Source organism: Dipodomys ordii, unplaced genomic scaffold (assembly GCF_000151885.1).
Source record: "Dipodomys ordii isolate 6190 unplaced genomic scaffold, Dord_2.0 Scaffold105, whole genome shotgun sequence".
NCBI classification, from domain to species: Eukaryota; Metazoa; Chordata; class Mammalia; order Rodentia; family Heteromyidae; genus Dipodomys; species Dipodomys ordii.
This window is the reverse complement of record NW_012267321.1, coordinates 3,969,073-3,984,994: the sequence shown is the minus strand read 5'-3', so window position 1 is coordinate 3,984,994 and position 15,922 is coordinate 3,969,073. Positions and strand designations below refer to the sequence as shown.

The following is a 15,922-nucleotide window of genomic DNA, read 5'->3' as shown; positions in this document are numbered from 1 at the left end:
ATATGGAAACAACCCAGATGCCCCACGACAGATGAATGGATCCAAAAATTGTGGTATCTATACACAATGGAATATTATGCAGCCATTAAAAATGACAAAATTATGACCTTGTAGGGAAATGGATGGAGCTAGAAGAAATCCTATTGTGCGAGGTAAGCCAAGAGCAAAGAGACAAACGATACATGGTCTCCCTGATACGTGGATGTTAAATCCAAAATGTTAGGTGATACGACAAAACTAACAGGACTTAAGAAACGAAGAACTTCCACTCATCTGGTCCAACCACTACTAAATAACCCCATGCTGCTGATCACATGTACGGTGTATATGTGTACACTGTTATATGTTATAGACCATGATAGACAATTTGCCCCAGGAAAGTTAGAATGAGTTTGTGAGTTTGAATGAACATCACTATCCCACAATACTGTGAAATTTGGGAAATTATGTATCACTTAATCACAATAAAAAAAAACACCAGAAAACTTGAGCTATGGCTCAAGTGGTAGAGCATGAGCCTTGAGCTGAATTGCTCAGGGACAGCTCCCAGGCCTAGAGCTCAAGCCCCACGCCTGACAAAAAAGAGAGAGAGAGAGAGTTATTTCATGTGATTGTTTCTAACATATTTATAAGATTATGTTTTTGTTGCTTTGTATGTCCCTCCCCCACGGTATAACCCTTGCTTTCACTATATATGATGTTGGTATATGTGGAGGGGAAGGGAAAAAACAAATCATTAAAACAGGGATACAGGAGGACCCATTGCAACAATGAGATATACAGGTCGTTATGTCGAAAAACGAACTTTACACCTTTGGTAGCGGGGACAGGGGGGAGGATGTGAAGGGATGGGAAGAGGTAACAAAGAAGGAGGCTACAATGCTTGGTGAGAAATGTAGTAATTATCTTGCCCATGTAAATGTAACCTCGCTGTACAGTATTTTCACAATAAAAAAATACATTTACTAAATAAAGAGCCTTTGGAATTAAAAAAAGAGAGAGAGAAATTACATGTTGGATACTAAAGAAAAAAGTCCCTAAAAATTCACCAAATAAATATTCTGGGGAATAGGCACAAGCAGCAAAAAAAAAAAAAAATATATATATATATATATATATATATATATATTCTGGGGATCACACCCTTACACCATAGATTTCCTGATCCTCTATTCATTTCTAATGAGATAGTGTTCAAGAGTTTCCCCATATTCCCTGGACTTTCTTTACCATTGGTCGCATCTGTTGGAAATGGTCATGAAAGTTCAGTAGGGCTCATCAGTATCCACAATTCTCCAGCATGTGTCACATGGAAGATCTGTTCCCCATGCACAGTTGTCACCGCACTTCCAGATGACATGTTGAGCACACCACAGTGAAGATGAGATCACACAGTCCTGAGCCTTTATCTTGGGACTATGTTTCTGAGCACACATGCTGTGACCACTGCCTCTGCTCCTCTGTCCTGACAGCCAATTCCTACTGGGTAAGCAGCTATTCTTCTCAGGCAAGTGAAAGTAGTAAATGTAACTCATCAAAAAAATGCAGAAGGAACTTCTCTGTAAAACGTGTGTGCTGTGTAGGGTTCAACTGGGAACATGTCTTGAATTTTAGGAAAAATTTTTGGTGAGAGTAACAGGCCTCTCTCCTGCCTCGGTTAACAGTGTTGGTGCAGTTCCACATCCCCTCATATCCGGAAGACGACACAACTTTGTGTTCTCAGTGTTAGAGCAATCTCTACCAAAATGATCTAACACACTTCCATATATTTTTTTTCTCAGACCTGGGGCTTGAACTCAGAGCCTACCCACTGTTTCTGAGCTTCTCTTTTGCCTAATTAAGTGCTCTACCACTTGAGCCATAGTGCCACTTCTGGCTTTTCTCAGTAGTGTATTGGAGATAAGAGTCTCAGGGACATTTCCTGGCCAGGCTGGCTTCTAACTGTGATTCTCTGCTCTCAGCTTCCAAGTGGTTTGGATTATAGGCACCTACCACCAGCACCTGTCTTCTTTGGATGTCTTGATTATTTGAAATTGCCAGAGTAAATTCAGTTTATACTTGTTTGCTGGTACACTAGTCAGATGTTTCTTTTACAAAGTGAACTTTGTGTACTACTTCTGTTTCCATCTCATTTTACAACATGTCTCTGCTATTATTTAATTCTGGTGTGAATGTATTAAGACATTGTGCTGGGCTGGGAAGGTGGCTCAGTGGTAGAGTGCTTGCCTTGCATGCATGAGGCCCTGGGTTCGATTCCTTAGCACCACATAAGCAGAAAAAGCTGGAAGTGGCACTTTGGTTCAAGTGGTAGAGCGGTAGCTTTCAGCTGAAGAGCTGAGGGACAGTGTCCAGGCCCAGAGTTCAGGCTCCCCACATAGGACAAAAAAAAAAGACATTGTGCTTTTCATAACCTAGTGTTGGTTTATAAAATTTTAACTGTTTTCATCCAAGATAATCTCCTTTATTATAAGCAGTGTTGCTTTTCGTGCTCAGGACTGTACGCCTAGCTATTCAGGAGGCTGAATTCTGAGGATCCAGGTTCAAAGCCACCCTCTTATCTCCAATCTACTACCAAAAACCAGAAGTGGAGATGTGGCTCAACGTGGAAGAGCACTAGGCTTGAGCAAAATGAGTTCAGGAATAGCACCAAGGCCCCACTAGTGACAAAAAGAGAGAAAGAAAAAAGAAATGATGTTTCTTATAAGCAAAATGTTGGTTGAGGGCTGGGAATGTGGTTCAGACACAGACTGCTTACCACACAAGCATGAGGTCATGAATTTGATTTCTCAGCACCACATAAGCAGAAGAAGCTGGAAATGGCACTGTGGCTCAAGTGGTAGAGCTTTGCCTTGAGCTGAAGAGCTGAGGGGCAGGGCCCAGGAAGGGAGTTCAAGCCCCACCACCAGCAAAAAAAAATAAAATACTGGTAAAGTTTCAATATGCTGTCAAATAATGGTGTGTATCACTACTCATGTAATTAATAATATTTCATGGAATTCTTTTTTTATCTGTTGGTTCTTGGGCTTAGCCTCACGGCCTTGTTGCTGTGCCGTAGCCTTGGTCTGTCTCTATTTTCTTGATTGTGGGCACTGAGGGCAATAAATTTGCCCCTCGGGACTGCTTTTGCTGTGTCCCACATTTTCGTTGGGTTGTAGGAAATTTTTTATTTCTTCTTTGATCTCTTCCATTACCCAGGCATGCTAAGAAGTGTGCTGTTCAATTTCCATGCATTAGAATAATTTCTGCGGTATGCTTTGTTATTGAGAATTAGCTTGATTCCACTGTGGTCAGATAGGATACAGGGGATTATGTCGATCCCCTTGTATTTGCTTAAGTTTCTTACATGATTTATGGTCTATTTTGGAGAAAGTTCCACACGCTGCTGAGAAGAATGTGTACTGTGTAGTTTTAGCGTGAAATACTCAGTAGATGTCAGTTAATTCTGCTTGAAGTATGGTCTCACTTAATTCAGTAGCTTCTTTGCCAATCCTCTGATTGGTAGACTTGTCCTTTGGTGAGAGTGGGGTGTTAAAGTCTCCTAGTATTATCGTATTTTGATCTATTTTATATTGTAAGTTTGAGAGTATTTGCTTAACATATCTGGGTGCACCAATGTTTGTGGAATATAAGTTGATGAGGGTAATATCCTCCTCTTGGATTTTTCCCTGTATTAATATATAGTGTCTTTCCTTGTGTTTTTGTTTTGATTTTAATGAAAAGTGTATTTTGTCAGATATCAGGATTGCTACACCTGCTTTCTTAGTGGGGGCATTTGATTGGTAGATCCTTTTCCAACCCTTTACTCTGAGTTTGTATGTTTGGCTGAGAGGTGGGTCTCCTGTAGGCAACAAATGGATGGATCATGTTTTCTGATCCAATCTGCAGTTCTTTTCCTTTTGATTGGCAAATTAAGCTCGTTAATATTAAGAGATAGTATAGAGAGATGCACAGTGTTCCCTGTCATTCCCTGTTTTCCTCAGTTTTTCTTCTTTCATTTCCTCCTGTGCTTGCTCAGTTAGACTCTGAGTAATGCCTGTTTGGGGCAGGTCCCAGTTCCTGGTTGCTTTCTTCAGTTTGTGTTCCCCCTCTTAGTATTCTTTGTAATGCTGGCTTAATGTTTATATATTCATTAAGTTTTTCTTTGCTATTAAAAATTTTCATGTCTCTATTGAATGTGAATGCTAGCTTTGCCGGGTATATCAGTCTGGGTTGGCAGTTATTGGCTCTCAGGGCTCGTATGGTACTTTCCCAGGCCTTTCTTGCATTCAGTGTTTGTATGGAGAGATCTGCAGTGATTCTAATTTTTTCCCATTGTAGTATAGCTCCTTCTTCATTTTTGCTGCATGCAAGATTGTTTCCTTATTATTCAGATCTATCATTTTTATTATAATGTGTCTAGAAGTGTTTCTCCTGGGATCTCGCTTGTTAGGTGTTCTATATACTTCTGTTATGTAGGTAATATGTTCTTTTTTGAGATGGGGAAGATTTTCTCCAATTATCTTGTTGAATAGGTGTTGCATTCCCTTGCTTTGATATCCCTCACCTTTGTTCACTCCAATTATATGAAGGTTCAATTTCTTGGCACTATCTGCTTCCTCTTGAATTTCCCTTTGGCATAATTTTAGTAATTTTTCCATATCTATCATTTTTTGGTCCAGTTGGTGTATTCTGTCTTCTGTATCTGACACTCTACTTTCCATTTTGTTCACTCTGTTAACTGTGGCTTCCATTGTGGTTTGCATGGAGGAAATGGACTCCTTAATGGATTCGATGTTGGTTCTCAAAGTACTGATCTTACTTCTTAATGAGATATGTACTGCCTCTATTTTGGCATTTATCTCACTTCTTAGTGAGGTATGTACTGCTTCTATTTTTGCGTGTACCTCGTGTTTGAGATCCTGCATCTCTTTCGATAGTACGTCCCTGTGTTCTTTCTATTTCTGGTCTATTTCTCACTTTATTTCTTGAGTCATTACCTCCAGAATCCCTTGGATGTAGTTTTTGCCTTCCATTCCTGCTTTGCTTCCACTGGGCCTCCCACCTGGGTGGCTGCTAGCTATTGGGGATAGCTTGCTATCCTGAGTGTTGATAAAACTTGTAATTTTTCTCTGTGATTTTCACATGGGGGTTCAGGGATTATTGGAGACTAATCGGAAATTTGGTTTTGGTCAGTAGGTGTCTGTCTTTGCTTGGTTGCTGTTTCTGTGTTGGTAGAGAGATTCTGTACCTGATCTCGGTTCTGTTGGGGGCCGACCTCCAGCTGCTGGTCTGACCCACATAGGGTTCTCGGCTCTCTGCTGTAGTTCATTGGCAGTTCCAGCCTTTGGTAGGGTTGAGCAGCCTTGACTGTTCCTGTTTGCTCCTACAGGTGCTCTTGGCAAGATTGGGTGTGCTGGATGCACTCTTCCTGATGCTGGAGTCTGTTATGGGCTCCTGGTGGGGTTTTTTTGGGGGGTGTTTGTGGGCCTGAACTCTGGGCTTGGGCGCTGTGCCTCAGCTCTTCAGCTCAAGGCTGTCATCCTACCATTTGAGCCACAGCACCACTTCTGTCCCTTTCTGCTTATGTGGTGCTGAGGAATCAGATCCAGGGCCTCATGTACCCAAGAAAAGCACTCTACTGCTGAGGCACTTTACCTGAGCTCCTGCCTATTATCAGGAGCTGATGGCATGTGTTGTCCAATTCCCAGCCTAGAATATATGAGTCTGGTTCTGGTGGGGTTTGGGCTTCTCTTGTTCTGAGCCCCCAGGTCTTTTACTGTCACAGGTGTGATGCCCAGGGGGGTGCAATTCCCTGTTTTTCTCCCCTGTGCTAAGGTGTATGCTCAGCTTCTGACTTCAGTTGGGAAGGGTTGGTTGTGTTGCTCAGGCACTGGACCCCCAGGCCTGGTCCCGGCCCCCCGCCCTGGGCCATGCCGGTTGGACCTGTGCTGCTGTATACATCGCCTAGTTTATGCAGCCTGGGGTACACAGTTCAAATTTCTTCCACTGTTGGGTGTCTTGACACGTGGCACTGTTCCTGGCTTGGGCATTTAAGCTCCCTTCCAGGGGCGCTCTTGCTCTAGCCTGGTCATCTGCCTGTGCTCCCCGGGCCGGTGGAGCTCTCAAACTGTTCCAAGTTTTAGTGGGTCCTGTGGTCCAGGTGTTAGGGTAGGGGGTGTGGTCAGGGTCTGGGGATTCCCACCAGCCCTGGCCTCCCTTGAGAGACACAGTGTCCCCTGTGTGGTACTCATCCTGGAGCTAGTTGTTTCTGTGTGATGTAGGTTATCAGTTGCCATTTCAATCAGAGTTCAGTTGAGGTGGTTGTGGGCTGGGATGGGTGGTGGTGGCTCTGTGTGATTCTCTTCTGTCTCTGCCTTGGTTGATGCTCTTCGGGTCCACGCTATGAGATGTGCCTCTGGCCTCTGCCCGAGAAGTGGAGGGGGGGCCTCCTTACAGGTTCTGAGTGCTGGGGTTTGTCTCTATTTGCTATCTCCAGATCAACACTAGTTCCTTGCAGGTCTTCTGCTCTGGTGTTCTGTGGGCGTCCCGTGTAGCTCTGGGGCTCCATTTGTGGGGCCAAGTTCCGGGCTCGGAGGTTTCTCTGTTCGTCATGATCAGCCGGTCTGACACTGGTACCTCAGGCAGCTTCTGTGCAGGTTATCTGCAGACAGCCCCTTGTGTCTCTGGGACTCCAGCAGCCTCCGTGAAGGCTCTGAGTGCTGGGATTTGTCTTTGCGCTCTACAGATCTGCACCAGTTCCTTGCAGGTCTTCTGCTCTGGTTTTCTGTGGGCATCCCATGTAGTTCTGGGGTTCCCTCCACAGAGTTGGGTGGCTTTGGCGGGATGGAGACTCTCTGCTCAGATGGAGGGTGAGGGGTGGGTGGGGGATCTTTGTGCAGACTCCCAGCTCAGAGGTTTTTCTGTTCATCAGCTGGTCTGCAGACCAGTACCACAGGTGGCTTCTGCTCTGGTGATCTGCAGACAGCCCCCTGTGTTTCTGGGTTTCCAGCAGCCCCCTGCCAGGCCAGTTGGCTGCAGCTTGGTGCACTGCCACTCGGCCAGTGAAAGTTGGGGGAAGGGTCTTCATGCTTCTCTGTTTTGAAATTTTTTCCCTCTCTCTTTTTTGTTATTTTCCACCTCCTGTCTTTCCCTGGGTGTTAGTCATTTTGTTGTTGTCAGTCTCTTGGGGAGATTAAGCATTGGAACTCGAACTTTCTTTTTGGTTGGGGAGAGCTGTGACGTTTCCCTACTGCTCCATCGCCATCGTGGTCCCCCCTCCAATTCCTCTCTTTAGTAAAATACTACATTAAAAATAAAAATAGGTTGACTTTTTCTCAGGCATGTGATCCTAGCAGCTCAGGAAGCTGAGATCTGAGTCTGCAGTTTGAAGCCAGCTCAGGCAGAAAAGTCTGTGAAGCTGGCTTCTCCAGTGAGCTGTGAGAACCTGGGGAGCAGAAGTCCCATCCATGCTAACATCACCACCATGCTGCCAGACCACGGGGTGGGGGGCGGTCATAGAGTGGCCTAGAGCGTGGGCCATCGGATATAGGGGTTGGGGGATAGAGAGAGAAGGGAGATGTCCAAGAGATGTGCAGGAGACAGGTGCTTCCCAGAGCCTCAAACCTGAGGAGATTCAGCACAGCCTGAATAATTTCCAGGAGCCTGAGGAGACCCAGGGACCTGAAGAGAACCAGGCCAGCATGAGGAGAGTACAGGCCAACAGAGAGGTTGAAGAAGAGAAGCACATAGAGGACTGAGAGGCCTGGGGAAAGGCCTGTGAAGAATCAAGAGTCCCTTGGAGAGCAGAGAGGCCTGAGGGAAGGAGGAAAAAGGAAAATCAACTTTCCCCCTTGGAGGGTAAAAGATGCACCTGTTTCTGAGGTAAGACAAGATAGAGTGGTAGACCAACTAATAAACTGTGTCACTTTGATGATGCCTCCGTGCATTTTCCTGCTTGTGAATCATTACAAACTACTCAGAGAAGGTCATAAGTGGAACTGTGGCTCCAGGGTTACATTGCTGGCCTGGAGGAAAGGGGTCAGGGACAGTGTCAAGGGTCTCAGTTCCAGCTGTAGGACTGGACAAATAAAAGAACATACCAAGACAATGTGATATTTGCTAGTTAACAATGTTTAAATAATCAAGGCTCAGAGACATGTTTCACCACAGTTTCCTCAGTATCTTCATAACATTTGCAAATGTACACTTATTGTAACCATTTTGACTTTCTAAGGTACAGAGGATATAGAAATCCTGATGACCAGGGCTGGGAAGGTGGGTCAGTGGTAGAGCACTTGCCTGGCATGCATGAGGCCCTGGGTTCGAATCGTCAGCACCACATAAGCAAAAAGAAAAAAGCCAGAAGTGTTGCTGTGACTTAAGTGGTAGAGTGTTAGCCTTGAGCTGAAGAGCTGAGGGACAGCGCCCAGGCCCAGAGTTCAGGCCCCACAACCAGACCTCCCCCCCCCCAAAATAAAGAAAATCCTTTTAAAAAATAAAGAAATCCTGAGAACCTTGCCCTCTAAACACAGCACAGCCATTTCCCATAATTCTAAGGGACATACCTTGCATACATAAGTTACAAAAGGAAAGACCCACCCCCAACTACCCACCCCTCCTTACTTCTTACAGAGCAAGGAAAATACTGGTAAGGTAAACATAGTATGAAGATAAGAAGAAGAGCATAAATATAAATGCAAGATGAAGAAAGACTAATAGAAAAGAAAATAATCAAAACAAGTGTTGGATGACTGAAAAAAATCCAAAAAAGGGACCAAAGCTTACTTAGATTGGCAAATGAATTCAACGGAGGTCTGAAATTACAAACTCAGGAGTTAATTATTATTCCTGACTTTAGAAATGCCAACTAGAGCCAGGCATAGATGGCTCACACTTATAATCCTAGATCCTGCGGAAGCTGAGATTAGGATGGTGAAAGTATGGAACCAGAACAGGCACAGAACCCCATGAGACTCCATCTCCATAGCAGCCTACAAGGTGGGTGCTGGTGCTGGTGACTCATGTCTAATCTCAGCTACTCAGGATACTAAGATTTAAGAATCTCAGTTCAGAGCCACCAATGAAAGAAAAGTCTGTGAGATTTTAATCTTCAAAAAAGTCTTTTTTGGGGGAAGGGGTCCAGTCATGGGGACTGAACTCTGGGCCTGGGTGCTGTCCCTCAGCTCTTCATCTCAAGACTAGCGCTCTACCACTTGAGCCACAGCAAAACATCCGGCTTTTTTCTTTTTGCTTATATGGTGCTGAGGAATCAAACCCAGGGCCTCATGCATGCAATGCAAGCGCTCTACCACTGAGCCATCTTCCCAGCCCCTTCAATAAAGTCTTGAGAGAAGGCTGGAAGTAGTGCTGTGGCTCAAATGGTAGAACACTAAGATTGCACCTAAGAAACTGAAGGACATCATTCAGGCCCTGAGTTCAAGCAGAAGCAGCAAAAAAAGAAAACAAAACCCAAATTGAATGCAGAAATTCAAGTAGAGGCTGGGAATATTGATTAGTGGTAGAGTATTTGCCTAGAATGCATGAAGGCCTGGATTTGATTCCTCAGTACTACATACACAGAATGAGCTGAAAGTGGCGCTGTGGCTCAAATTGTAGAGTGCTAGCCTTGAGCACAGAGAGATTCAGGGCCTAGGCCCTAAGTTCAAGCCCAATGATGGTTAAAAGAGAAAAGGAAAATAGAACATTAAATATGAATATCTAGAAGAAGAAGAGAGATTATATCTCTAGTATAAAGCCACCCAACACAGAAAATCACCACCCCCCACACCCGTACACACAGTTGTTTGCCACACTTGAATCACCACAATGAAATGATGTCTATTGTATGAATAAAATTAAGACTTCTGAAACTTTTTTCTCAAATGCATACTTTATTTTAGTTGGACATCAACTAAATCATCTTTAAGCAGACCTGCTGATATTGTGCATGAGGTTTGGACTCACACTAAGTCGGTCATACTTTTAGGATAAAGATGGAATTCTGAGCCAGGCCCGCATTATGTTCAGGAACCAGCAGTCACAAAGGTTTACTGCTTCACCTGCCAATATATCTCCTCATCCAGGTCAAACATGGTGGGTATCTTCAAATCTCTGAAATCCCACATGACAGATCTTTATAGACTACTCTTTTTTACCTCAAGATGCTGGATCTAAATATGTTTGAAGTTAAAATGATTTCAGGGACTCAGCTGAAACACCAATAAGTAATAATACTTTCGTTTTGTGCTAATATTGAACTTTATTTCCAAGCTTAATTTTTCCATTCATTTACTTAGCAAAATACATTAGGTAATGAAGAAAAATTTGAGTGTAAGTCCTGTAAAGTAGGGAGAAATGATTCATCTTCTGGTATCTCTGTTACTGTGAGTTAGACAGCAATTGTATTTTTCTTTAATCACTATTTGCTTCGTGAACTAACAGTAAAAGAGCATTAGGTCACAATAGCTACATTGAAATTTTCATTAACTTTATTTAAACTGAGGTTCAGGCAACGAACTCAGGGTCTCAAGAAGGCAGGAACTTCACTGCTGAAATAATGCATGACATTCTTTTTGTCAGTTTCACACAGATTCTTTAAAAATATCTGTTGTTCCATACTCATTTAATAATTTGTGGTTTCTAGGGCTTGAACTCAGCATGTGGCATTGTCTCTGAGTGCCTCTGTGCTCAAGGCTATCAACCTACCACTTGAGCCACAGCCCCATTTCCATCTTTCTCTGTTTATGTGGTACTGAGGAATCGAACCCAGGGCTTCATGCATGCTAAGCAAGCATGCTACCACTAAGCCACATTCTCAGACCCTCATTAAATAATTTTAAAAATAAACATTTATGTGGGTTGCTGGTGGCTCACTCCAGAAATCCTTGCTACTCAGGAGGCTGAGACATTTGAATTGAGGTTTGAAGCCAGCCCAGGCCAGATATTCTGAGAGACTAGAATCTCCAATTAACCACCAGAAAACTATAAGTGAAGCTGTGGCTGAAATGAGTACAGTGATAGCAAAAGAGTACATAGATATCTTCCGGGCCCTGAGTTCAAGCTCCACAACAACACCAACAAATAATAATAATAATAATTTAAATGAAAGATTGATGTAAGATGGATGCAGTGGCTCACACCTGTAAGTTTGAATCAGGAGGATTCAGTTTCAAGATCAGCCAGAAAAGCAGTTCATAAGACCCCATCTCAAGTACTAGCTGGGTGTCGTGGCGTACACCTGTCATCCCATTGATGTGGGAGGCAGAGATTGGGATGTCTGAAGCTATAGGTAAGCTTGGGCAAAAAAAATTCCTAAAAGTCTGTCTCATCAAAATGTCTCAAATCTTGGTTCACATCTGTCTTCCCAGGCACGTCAGGAATATTGGGGTTCAGGCTGACATACATAAAACAGCCTGTATATCAAAAATAACCAGAGTGAAAAGAACTAGAACTCACTGCTAATAGGAGACCACCTCCCCTAGTGAGTGCAGAGTTTAAAGTCTAAATCCAAGTCAGTGTTATAAAAGCAAAACTAGGAAACCAAATTATGAAAATGTCTTTTTTTGTGCAGGAATAAAATACCTGAGTAGCCCGGGTGTCTCTGCCAATGAGCACAAACGGGCTTAGTACTGAGAAACATGTACTCAGGAATACAGCTGTGTCCACCAGCCACAGATCTGGCTTCCTAAGGAGACCAACAGAAAGAGTGAAAATGACAAAGAGACAGTAGAAAAGAGAGGAACATGCTCACTAGGGACAGGATGGTTCACGTGGCCCTGGCCTCATGGTCACTTCTTCTGGAGTAAATGCAACTGTGAATGTGCTGGACCCTCTGCTTGTGTCTGTGTACGACAAGGACCATGGAGCCACTGGCCCACATCATGAAAACCAAGCACATAACATCAATGGAAGAGAATAAGACCATCTGTGATAAACGTGCAAATGGTTTGGTGGGGCTGCTCCTGTGGAGCAGTATCTATAATGCATGTGCAGAGTGATATATTGTTTGTGTCTTGGGCCAGTCACTCTCAGAGGCACAGAAACATTGACCAGGAGCTGCAGGATCCAGAAAAGGGAACCACAGAACCCAAAGCACTTGGGGAATCTAGTAGTGATCTTCCAACAAGCATTTCTAGTGCAAAGCTTTGAGACCTGGAAGACACTCAGAAGGCAGGTGGCATTAAAAGAAACCCCTCTGCCTACTCTGTGGAAACACAAAACAACTTTACATGTGGCATCATCCAGAAAGTACTTCCATCCTAAACTTGCCATTGTGTTTGGGCTCCCAGTGGATAAAACAACCAAATTGTTGGCAAAGACCAGATGGCTGCGGATGGGTTCTGTGGGCCTCATCTTCTGTCCAATGAGGAGGGTATGGCTGTAAAAACAAAGGAGGCTGGAGTTTCTCAGGACCCCAGCTGCAGTCTGAGTGAAGAAGGCAATCCCCAGCTCCATGTTGGCTTGGGTCATCTCTTCTATATCTAGGAAATAATTGATTCTATTGAGGTACAAAAGAACATGACAACAATCAAATATCAAAAACATGCTAGCTAGCCAGGAACTGGTTACTATTGTCTGTTATCCTAGCTACTCAGGAGCTGGGGTCTGAAGATTATGATTCCTTGTCTGAGGAATGTGGTCCCACGGCAGCCAAGGCAGAAAGGTTTGTGATACTGTTATCTTCAATTAACTACTCAAAACCAGAAATTGTGCTGTGCCTCAAAGTGGTCAAGAACCAGCCTTGTGCAAAATAGCTCACACAGCACCCAAGCATTAGTTCAAGCCTTATGGCTTCAAAAAAAATAACAAAAACAAAAATAAAAAAGAAGCTAGCCCAAGCAATATCAATAGAAAACCCATGGATTGGGAGATTATGTTCACTAGCCATACAACAGACAATGGTCTCATATCTAAAATATCCCTGGACTTCAAAAAATTATTTCCCCCAACAACAAATCCTCAAAGAAACAACTGCCCAATAAATAAGTGGGCTAAAGACTTACAGAGAAGGGAGAGCCGGGAAAATGGCAGAGGAGAAGCTGGAGCCTAAACAAGCTCTTGCATAGACAGCAGTTTTAGAGTTCCAGTGAACAGTCCTAAGCCAAAGAATCACACCAAGTGTGCCATCACAGGACAGAGAGTTAGGCCAGAGAGGGAAAATCCAGGCAAGGAGACAGATCTGAGGACTTACCAGCAGTCGCCGCTGCGGTGGCAGCAGTGACCGCGGCGGCCATAGCCTCCATACCTGCAACACAGAGAGTCCGGGACAAAGGAGCCAGATGCAGTGGGTGAGTGGATTCTACTCAACACAGCAAGAACCAACAAGGAGCAGACATCTTCATCCTGCAGTTCACAGACCAGACACTACACAGGAACCAAGACTCGGCGTGAGTAGAAGCCTAACATCCTCGCTCCTTCTCAGGGAGCAGAGTAGGGAAGGCCACCCCTCCACCCCCAAGTACTGGAGGTCTCCATCTTGGATATTGACAAAGCTCAGCAGAGCTGCTAGCTCCAACTCAGGCCTTGGAAGAAAACTAGAGTCATTTAGCAGGTCACAAGAACCTAACCTGACCTGCCAGACTCAGCTCCACCCAGGGAAAAGTCACCCAGCTCATGCGCCAGCCCCAGGAGTGGCTTTCTTCACTGGGAAATCAGAGCCAGAGTCTGCTTCTCTCTTTAGCAGCCTTGACAATCAATTGAAATTCAGTCAACATAAACCCTGAGAGTGGCTCCAGGCTGGGCTCTGTGAGTTTCTCACAAGATAGCCCCCAGGAAAAGCTACTGTTTGCTGAAAGGCATCAACTCTACCCAGAACCTAGCCTCATCACAGCATCTCCAAACTTAAGTAAAAAAGCCATCTCCCTGTTTTGTGATACTCAAATCAGATCTCCCTCCCATTGAACTAAACTGGGAGGAGGATCACAAAATCGTGGGTAAAGCAGAGCATTTTTCTGCCTGTTCAAACAAACTGACTTAAGAAACCAACCAAGCCACAAGAAAATAAAACACCATAAGCAGACCAGAGACTCCAACAAGGGGCTGGTTACAGACACAAGGGAGATACAGGATTTTTCCCACCCCTCCCAAAAAAATCAAAGAACTTTTTTTTGTACCTTTTATTAAAAAAAATTTTCTAAAACTTTTTTTTAATTTTTACCTTTTTGAAAAAAATTGTTTTCTAATAACTTTTTTTCCTCTTATAATATTTATTTTAGGGGTATATGTCAGTGTGCATATTCCTTTCTTTTTTTTTCTTTTTAAAAATTTTATTTTTTTGTTTTTTGTTTAGCTCTACTGAACTTCTGATCTTTTTTTCTTTCTCATTCTTTTCACCTTTTCTTCTCTTTTGTTCTTCTTTATGTGACTTAATTGTTGTTCTGCACATCCTCAGATAAACCTGTAGTGGATTATTAGACCTTATCTCCCACTGTGTACACAATCCAGAAATTTATTACTCAATTCAAAACCTCTTAGACTTAAATTCCTTAATAGCAGTACTACCTCTTTATACCTACATAATATTTTAAGTATTTTTATTTTTAAGTTTTTCACATCTCCTTTATATCCCTCCCCTTTTCTCATTATATGCACATTCTTCTCTAAATATTTTGTTTTCTTTTCTGCATAATATTTTCAATTTTTACTTTTCTATTTTTTCTGCTCTCTTTTTTTTCCCTTTCTCTTTCTTCTTTTTTTTCTCTCTCTCTACTTTCATCCTATCCAACCTATTTCCTGCTTTGAGATTAGGACTTAGTAAAGTTAACTCTCCCTGTGCCTTCCCACATCCTTCTAATCCTATTTTTTAACCACATCTCTCCATAAACCTAACAATTTCTGGTTTACCAAATTCTTCTTTGCGGTTCATAGCCCATTAATATATAGTTGTTTGATGCTGAATAGATGTATCTGTTGAACTAGACTGTATCTGCAGAATATTGACTGTGCAACTACAGACTTTGGTTGATGCTTGCCTTAAGATAGTGTTTTAGCACAAAACTGGCATTACTTTCACCCAAAATGGGCAGAGTGAGCGAGAAAAACACAAGAAAATGGCAAGTCCGGGTATCTCAACTCCCACTCATGATAATCAGGGGACAGAACAGATAATGAATAGTCCAGAGGAAAGTTCCCAAATAGCTCTACAAACACTGCTGGCGAACAGGATAAATGAAAAGATTGAAAACATAAAAAGGACTCTGTATGAGTGTGATAGGGAGAGAGAGGAGGCAAACCAAAGGTTTATACAGGAATATCATGAGCATGAGGAAGCTACTCAAAAACTGATACAGGAATTGCATAAGCAGCTTAAGAACACTCAAAGGGAAAGGCAGGAATGACAGGAGCAGGCTGAGAACACACAAAGAGAACTACAGGAATTGTGTGAAGGTGAGGAAGCTAAGCAAAGAGTAATACAGGAATTGAATGAGAATACAGGATGAGAATATACAAAGATTACTAAAAGCATTCATGGAATCCATTAACAAAGAGCTGAAGGAAGTCAGGGAGACCACAAAGGGAATGCTGAATGGAACCCAACAGAAGGAATGGGAGTCCAAGGAAACCATAACCAATCAACTAAGTGATTTGAGAATAAACACTGAACACCAAATTAAGGAAGTAAAGAAGTTCATACAAGATCTAAAACAAAGCTTCAACAAAGAATTTGAAGCCATCAAAGTTGACCAATTAGAAGGAAAAGAAATAAAAAACGAAGTAGAAAGTTTTGACAGCAGGTTAAAACATGCAGAAGATCGAATCTTGGGGATTGAAGACAGCCTACATATTATAGAGAAAGAACATACAACCATCCAAGACAAGTCCAAGAAATATGATAGATCTATTCAGCACTTGGAAGACACCATCAGAAGGCCTAATCTAAGGATAATGGGTGTAGAGGAGCACCTAGAAACAGAAGTTAATGGTCTAGGAAATTTGTTTAACAGGA

General features: G+C 42.9%; 1 protein-coding gene and 1 pseudogene across 1 annotated transcript in view; both read right to left on the bottom strand.

Annotated features, from left to right (window-relative positions):
- The window catches only part of LOC105994242 (vomeronasal type-1 receptor 4-like), a 38,022-nt gene extending 30,779 nt beyond the window's left edge, over nt 1–7,243 (bottom strand). The window contains exon 1 of the mRNA XM_013027654.1: nt 7,230–7,243. Within this exon, the coding sequence (XP_012883108.1) occupies nt 7,230–7,243 (14 nt within the window). The remainder of the gene's footprint in view (nt 1–7,229) is intronic.
- Nucleotides 7,244–11,289: 4,046 nt separating this feature from the next.
- The window catches only part of LOC105994241, a 34,159-nt pseudogene continuing 29,526 nt past the window's right edge, over nt 11,290–15,922 (bottom strand).